Source organism: Bison bison, unplaced genomic scaffold (genome assembly GCF_000754665.1).
Source record: "Bison bison bison isolate TAMUID 2011002044 unplaced genomic scaffold, Bison_UMD1.0 scf7180017864372, whole genome shotgun sequence".
Taxonomy (NCBI): domain Eukaryota; kingdom Metazoa; phylum Chordata; class Mammalia; order Artiodactyla; family Bovidae; genus Bison; species Bison bison.
In genome coordinates this window covers 2,703,643-2,712,362 of record NW_011494944.1, presented here as the reverse complement: position 1 = coordinate 2,712,362, position 8,720 = coordinate 2,703,643, and the positions used below count along the sequence as shown (strand labels likewise).

The window sequence follows — 8,720 nt, the reverse complement described above, 5'->3', positions numbered from 1 at the left end:
TTTACTTTTTAAAAAAAAAAAAAAAGACTATCAATAAGCTGTTTTTATGGAGCGTATGTATTTTCTCTTTGTCCAGAAAGTGAAATAGACAGTACTCTGCAGTTGGGATAAGGGGGAGGGTGATAAACAGATGGAGACTTCTGAATGTTCAACAGTGGTCATGAGCCAAACCATAAAGTAGCCTCAGTGTGGAAAGAATATCTACCTGTTTCCTAACAGCTTGAGTAGGATAAAGAACAGAAAATGGAAATCTTGCAAGTATACTGCAAGTACATAGGCATAGTGGGTAAGCACATAAATGTTGAACTATAATGCTGGGATTTTGTCCTTTCCTTACAATTTCTTAACACAAATACTGGAAAGGGTTGCCATTTCCTTCTCCAAGGGATCTTTCCAACCCAGAGATCGAACCCACATCTTTTGCATCTCCTGCATTGGCAGGCAGACTCTTTACCACTAGCACCACCTAGGAAGCCCATTTATTTGTTTACTTATATATTTTAGTGCTCAAAGTAAATATTTTGAAACTATTGGCAGTCCTTTCTTAGGGAAAATAAGACATTCATCACTGACTTTTGCCATGAACTTGTGCAATTATTTGCCTATGTGAAGATTTTACATTCTTGACCTATTAACTCAGAAGTATCCCTGTGATTTTTTCCACCAGTGGGGCCGGTGTATGAATAGATATTATGTGCATCATTCCTTTGTGGTGGTAGTTGTTCAGTTGCTCAATTGTGTCCTACTCTTTGATGGGTAATAGCAAATAACTAGGTTTTGCTTTTTGCTGTGTTGGGTTTTGTTGTGTTTCCACTGCAAATATTGCCTTCAGTCAAGAGATCAATAAAATTATAGACAGAGGCAGCTCCATTACTCTGAGTTTCAGAATGCAGACTGAATATAGCAGTCACTACCAACCTGAGATGGGCATAGAATGTGAAATTTGGCAACAAAACCCTAGACATTTTAACTAACTCACAATTTAGTGCTTAAAATTGGATTGCACCATAATAAACACCCCCCAAAAAATAAATAGCACTGACATCAAGATAAGGTGGTAAGGAAACTGTTATTGCTTGTTGCAAGGATGGGAAATTATGTTAGGCAGTTATGAATAATTTAGCAAGGCTGCTATGTGCAGTGATTTGGAAAGCAAAGGCTGTACCAAAAGAAGTCATGGCTCTTGACATCAGACATAGCCATGTAATTAATGTCTGCCTCTAGGTAAAGCGCCTGCCTGCAATGCGGGAGACCTGGGTTCAATGCCTGGGTCAGGAAGATTGCTTGGAGAAGGAAATGGCAAACTGCTCCAGTACTCTTGCCTGGAAAATTCCATGGACTTAGAAGCCTGGTAGGCTACAGTCCATGGGGTCGCAGAGTCCCACATGACTGAGCGACTTCACTTTCTAGTGATAGGATTATACATCCTTGACATAATTGAATCACTAGCAGAATTGTGACCTTGTTTGGTGAAGGAAATGTGGGTAGAAGGGTCCTGTGTTACTTCCAGAAGAAGCATTATGTGACAGCATGTGGTTTATTGTGCCTCTCTTTTCAGTCTGTCAGAGGAACAACACTGTCCCAGGTAGAGGCTGTTCCACTATTCTGAAATAGAGTGAAAATCATGAAGAATAGGGGTAGAATTTTTTTTTCAGAGCTAGAATTGATTCATGATGGACACACAGTGTGTGTAGGAAATAACACTTTATGTTACTAATTGTTGAAATTTTGAGTGTGAGTGTATAATATAAACCTGGCAGTCCTTACTGAGACAATTAAGAACTTAGAAAGCCCAGAGATAAATCCACGCACATATGGACACCTTATCTTTGACAAAGGAGGCAAGAATATACAATGGATTAAAGACAATCTCTTTAACAAGTGGTGCTGGGAAAACTGGTCAACCACTTGTAAAAGAATGAAACTAGAACACTTTCTAACACCATACACAAAAATAAACTCAAAATGGATTAAAGATCTCAACATAAGACCAGAAACTATAAAACTCCTAGAGGAAAACGTAGGCAAAACACTCTCTGACATACATCACAGCAGGATCCTCTATGACCCACCTCCCAGAATATTGGAAATAAAAGCAAAAATAAATGGGACCTAATTAAATTTAAAAGCTTCTGCACATCAAAGGAAACTATTAGCAAGGTGAAAAGGCAGCCTTCAGAATGGGAGAAATAATAGCAAATTAAGCAACTGACAAACAACTAATCTCAAAAATATACAAGCAACTCCTACAGCTCAACTCCAGAAAAATAAAAGACCCAATCAAAAAATGGGCCAAAGAACTAAATAGACATTTCTCCAAAGAAGACATACAGAGGGCTAACAAACACATGAAAAGATGCTCAACATCACTCATTATCAGAGAAATGCAAATCAAAACCACTATGAGGTACCATTTCACACCAGTCAGAATGGCTGCGATCCAAAAGTCTACAAATAATAAATGCTGGAGAGGGTGTGGAGAAAAGGGAACCCTCTTACACTGTTGGTGGGAATGCAAACTAGTACAGCCACTATGGAGAACAGTGTGGAGATTCCTTAAAAAACTGGAAATAGAACTGCCTTATGATCCAGCAATCCCACTGCTGGGCATACACACTGAGGAAACCAGAAGGGAAAGAGACACATGTACCCCAATGTTCATCGCAGCACTGTTTATAATAGCCAGGACATGGAAGCAACCTAGATGTCCATCAGCAGATGAATGGATAAGAAAGTAGTGGTACATATACACAATGGAGTATTACTCAGCCATTAAAAAGAAAACATTTGAATCAGTTCTAATGAGGTGAATGAAACTGGAGCCTATTATACAGAGTGAAGTAAGCCAGAAGGAAAAACACCAATACAGTATAATAAAGCATATATATGGAATTTAGAAAGATGGTAACAATAACCCTGTGTACGAGACAGCAAAAGAGACGCTGATGTATAGATCAGTCTTATGGACTCTATGGGAGAGGGAGAGGGTGGGGATATTTGGGAGAATGGCATTGAAACATGTAAAATATCATGTATGAAATGAGATGCCAGTCCAGGTTCGATGCATGATACTGGATGCTTGGGGCTAGTGCACTGGGACGACCCAGAGGGATGGTATGGGGAGGGAGGAGGGAGGAGGGTTCAGGATGGGGAACACATGTATACCTGTGGCGGATTCATTTTGATATTTGGAAAAACTAATACAATTATGTAAAGTTTAAAAATAAAATAAAATTAAAAAAAAGAACTTAAATAGTGCTTGCCTCATTGCTGCTGCTGTTGTTCAGTCGTTCAGTCATGTCCAACTTTTTGTAACCCATGGACTGCAGCACATGAGGCTTGCCTGTCCTTCATCATCTCCCAGAGTTTGCTCAAACTCATGTCCATTGAGTCAGTGATGCCATCCAGTCATCTCAGCCTCTGTCATCCCCTTCTCCTCCTGCCTGCAATCTTTCCCAGCATCAGGGTCTTTTCCAATGAGTCAGCTCTTCTCATCAGCTGGCCAAAGTACTGGAGCTTCCGCTTCAGCATCCAATGAATATCAGGGTTGATTTCCTTTAGGATTGACTGGTTTGATCTCCTTGCAGTCCAAGGGACTCTCAAGAATCTTCTCTAGCACCACAATTTAAAGGTATCAATTCTTAAGTGCTCAGAATTGTTTATAGTCCATCTCTCACATCTGTACATGATTATTGGAAGTAGTCATGCCTCACTAAGTTCCACATAAGTGTTATTATATAGCTATTATTATTATATGAGTATGATGATGATGGTGATGGTACAAGGAGAATCCATGTGTAAGAAAGGATTCTACTAGTGGTAACAGGGATGTGTCAAACAGTCGATGAGAATGTAAGTCATAAATTATAAGGGTAATTTGAAAGCAAAAAATGCTTTTATATGGATTAAAAAAGCTGAGACCTATCATATTTGAGTATAATATAGAGTCACATTTGGAAGCATAGCTCTCATCTTTAAAGTGATGGAAGTAGATCAAAATTTCAGAGGGACAAAGATGCAGAAAGCTGCTAGAGTCAACACATTTTAGTGATCTGAATCTTGAGAAGTTTGCTCCAAATCCAATGGTGTGTAAGCAAAAGTTTAACAACTGATCTGGACTGGAGGGTACTGATTCATTGCATTTGCTAGTTTTGATGGCATAAAAACACCCACCATGGGCCATTTCAAGCTAGCATTGTGACATAACCAAACAAAACTGGGGAGAGAGGCACACAGCCTGTTTTCAGGACCCCAGTGTGTGCTCTGGCAGCAGCACACCAGTCTCACAGGCTTCACTGTTAGTTCAGAATTACAAAGGAGGAACATGCTTTAGAGCAAGATCTGACCAATTCTGGAAGAAAAAGTCCCACCTAATACTAAAGCTGATCAGCACAACAAGTTTGAAAAAATAAAAGCTCCCGGTAATATTTTCCTCCATGAAATGCCATCAAAAAAGCAGCTGGGCAAAATATCCTTAATAGGATATTTTGAGGAAAATCACAGCCTCCCAAACAACTTTTAGAAAGAATGAAAGGAAAATACTTACAAGAGGAAAGGAAAGGGGCTGGGGAGGGAAACAAAGATTGTTGTCTGAAAAGAAACCACTTTGATCTCAGTCAAAACAGATTATTTTGAAGTCAGTCTTCTGTTATCTTCGAAAATATATTTCTCCATAAATCCTGTCTTTCTAAATTGAGCTGTGAGTCAGCAGTGGGCAGTGCTGTGTGTGGAAAAGATGAGAATGTATCCAGAATTACTTTTAATACATTCTGTTATTAGAAGACTTTGCGAGAGTAATTTGACAGAGCTTTTCAACTTTTAGGTCACTAGTTTAAATTCAGTCTCAGTTGATCATGAGCAAAAGTGTATGGTTGGTGGCTTATAAAAAATGCCTTGATGGTGTCACCCTAGTTCTTTCTAATAGAGACTGCCATCGCAATTGGCATCTTTTCTTTCTCTTCTACCAGAAGCACAAAGGGTGAATAGAAATGTCACTTCAAGTATTTTCTCAGCTTTTGTACTAGAGAAATTTGAGATATGAAAAAGGCCAACTCCTTTTCATCTTTAACTCACAGGTAGAATTATTCTCCTGTACTACGGTTCCAAGATATTTCTGGGATTTGAAATGAAACCAGAGCCATTTTAGAAGTAAAATTATATCTAACTTACAGAAAGTTAAATTATACAAAGGCACATTCTTAAGAAATATTTAAATGTTAAACATGTACAATTTCTTGGCCTGAACTTACAAATCTAAGATTTATTTTTCTTTACTTTTTGTTTAAACAAAATAAATTCCCATTATAGGTAAATAAAAATTTTGATTATTCTATAAATGTAACTATTTAATATTTGGTTTTCTATATTTTATCATTTATATGACTCAACTAAATGTTTTATTTCTCCTAAAGAAGCTACAGGATTTTTTTTTTTTTTTTTTTTTTTTGTTCAGTCACTTGGTCACTTCCAACTCTTTGCGATCCCATGGACTATACAGAACACCAGGCTACCTTATCCTTCATTATCTCCCAGAGTGTGCTCAAACTCATGTCCTTTGAGTCAGTGATGCCACACAATCATCTCATCCTCTGCCATCAGCTTCTCCTCCTGCCCTCAATCTTTCCTAGCATCAGGGTCTTTTTCAGTGACTTGGCTCTTTGTAGGAGGCAGCCAAAGTATTGTAGCTTCAGCTTCACCATCAGCCCTTCCAATGAATATTCAGAGTTGATTTCCTTTACGATTGACTGGTTTGATCTCCTTGCAGTCCAAGGGACTCAGGCAAGAATACTGGAATGGAGAGACTTTTCATTTTCCAGGGGATCTTCTAGGACCAGGGATCGAATCCGGGTTTCCTGCATTGCAGGCAGATTCTCTATTGTTTGAGCCACCAAGGAAGCCTATTTTATCCATTAAAATCCCCCAAATTTCCTTATTACTAATATATTTACTTTTATATAATTTTATTTCCCTATGTTTTAATAGTAAATGACCAACAGAAGTAAAGTCACTCTAGTTACCTAGATAAAAAGCAACAAAATAGAGAAAAGAGCAGAGGTAAAAAGAAGTATCTGGTAATGCCAACCAGAATTTTAGCAGCCTCAGAAAACGAGCGGGGTATAACAGAATGAGCTTTGTTTTGGAAATGTTGATAATTTCATCAACTGATTTAGGCCCCATTTACTTTCTATAAGATTCATTTCCCACATTTAGATAATGAGGTTGATATGTATCATTATTTTCAGCACTCCTTCTAGTGCAAACATTCGGTGGAACCTTTCATTTTATATCATCAGGGTTTGAGAGAGAGGGTGTCTGTATTCAAAAAGGATTGCAAGATGCCTCATGTCATCTCATTTGATGACAAAGATCAATGCTGGGATTTTCCTAAATCATCACATTTGAAGAAAAAAACAAAAAAACAAAAAACAACTCTTCTAATCTTCAAAGGCAGCTTCCTGAATTCTCATGTAAGCAACTCCTGCTATTCCCATATAACACCAGGAGATGATAAATTCTCTGTCCTCTGAATATCCATAGATAAAGTAATGTCTTGCACTCATGAGTTTTATAGCAAGTGACAGTTATCATCAACAGTACAAGTAGCCCAACTTGAAACTGTAGGTTCAGTTGAAAATATAGCATTTTCTGGCCAAATATGCTTTAGCCAGGAATATATAAATTGTGAAAATCAAGCTATCATTCTGCAAGTAACTCATATGCCCAAGTATCAAGAGCTGCAAATGGAAATATCACCTAAATCTACCCCCTTCATCTAAACAAATAAACTGAGGCACAGCAATTACAAGGTTTTCCCATGGCCACAAAATAAAACTGTCTACCTCTGAATTAGAATGCCTACCATCAGTTGGTGAATCTAAAGTCATTTTCTATACTGAACACTGCAGCAAAAATAAATCCTGCCGGGGCAAAGGAATCCAAGACAGAACACAGGAGTCAGCTGCAAACACTTTGGATGCAAAGTATAAGATATTCAAGTGCATGCTTCCAATCCTTTCATTCCCTCTTGTGATGACTGCAGCTAATTCCTGCCAGCTAACGTTAGTGCTTCAATAGTGGCAATCAATAGAATAGATTTGCTGTGGAAACCCTCCATCCATATTATCCCTACTTTCCTTTCCAGATGGAATTGTCATTCATCAGAGTGTAAGTGACATGTGAGGTTTTCTCCCTTCTTGCATGGATATTAAACCCATTAGCCTTCAAGGTTGTTGCTAGAATTTTATATGTAAACTAAGAAGCATACCTGTAGATTTAATAAAACAGCACCGATCCTCATGGCCTCACTGATTTCAAGGCTATACATCAGCTGGGGAAAGCGAGGAGGGCTTTGATTATTTGGAGGAAGCACTTCAATGTACACAGTGCAGATGGAATGCCTGCAGAGAAAGAGAAGCAAACAAGACGGGTAAAAATCTACATCACATTTAATGACAGAGTGCATTTGATATTCTGTTGTTGGGTTTACAGGAGAGAGAAATTCTGAATTTTTTATGGGAAATAATAAAGCAATTCAGAATAAAAGGGTGGAAAAACAAAAGCTACTACCAAAAGATGATGTTTTTATGAAATTATCTTAGCAAAAGGAAAAAAAGAAAACATGCCTAAGGTATGGATTTTTCCTACTTAGATTAATAGTGTGAATTAAAAAGAAATAACTGTGCAAATAGAGGTAATGAATTAAATTGCCTTGACTTTTGACTTTATTTTGTAATGCTTCTCTAATAGCAAAAAAACTACTCTAAATATTTGGTAATAAGAGCTGTCCTTGGGGATTTCTTCCTATTAAACCAGCAGAGGGAGTATTGATTAAAATAACACAGAAAACAAAATATGGGCTGTGTTTTATTAGCTTTTTTGCTGACATCAATGGCTTAATGAAATGCATGTCAAGAGTCAGGATCATAAAGTAACAGTTGTGTAAAATAGTTGCAAACAATACCAAATCTGTTTTTAAGTCTTCTTTAAAGAATATAATATAAAAATTTGGAAGTTAGATTTAACTGAAGGCTTAGATCGATCGACATTTGTTTTTGAGGGACACAAGTTATTCTACTATTAGAAGGACAAAACCATTAGCATTGATATAATCACCTTTATTGATATATCTAAACTCTGAAATTTCCTTAAGTAGCAAAAGCTGAAGAAGCAACATATTCAAGATTGGTACAGAAGAAATGTAGTCTAGACTATATTAATGAGACCTGGGGTTTACAAAGTTAGTATTCTATCATTAAAACATACCACCACTGCCTAAGTGTATGCTTTAACTTACTTTAACAAAATCATGCCTTTTTATTCAAAACACATTTCTTACAGTTTCTATTTGGGGGCTAAAATTTTCTTAAAGTAGCCCAAAAATCTTTAAGTGTATCAGTTAAAAACATGTTACTGAAAACATTTTTCTGAGATTATTAATCTATATTTGTTTACTTTGAAAGCTCTTAAGAGAAATACAGATCATCAGTTCAGTTCAGTTCAGTCACTCAGTCGTGTCCGACTCTTTGCCACCCCATGAATTGCAGCACACCAGGCCTCCTAGTCCATCACCAACTCCCGGAGTTCACTCAGACTCACGTCCATCGAGTCAGTGATGCTATCCAGCCATCTCATCCTCTGTCGTCCCCTTCTCCTCCTGCCCCCAATCCCTCCCAGCATCAGAGTCTTTTCCAATGAGTCAACTCTTCACATGAGGTGGCCAA

The 8,720-nt window shown here is 37.6% G+C and overlaps 1 protein-coding gene across 3 annotated transcripts in view; it reads right to left on the bottom strand.

Moving 5' to 3' along the window:
* PCDH15 (protocadherin-related 15) overlaps positions 1 to 8,720 on the bottom strand; it is a 1,053,047-nt gene that overhangs the window by 328,591 nt on the left and 715,736 nt on the right. For all 3 annotated transcript variants that reach the window (XM_010856569.1, XM_010856570.1, XM_010856571.1), the window contains exon 15: positions 7,265 to 7,397. In XM_010856569.1, coding sequence (XP_010854871.1) covers positions 7,265 to 7,397 — 133 coding nt within the window. The remainder of the gene's footprint in view (positions 1 to 7,264; positions 7,398 to 8,720) is intronic.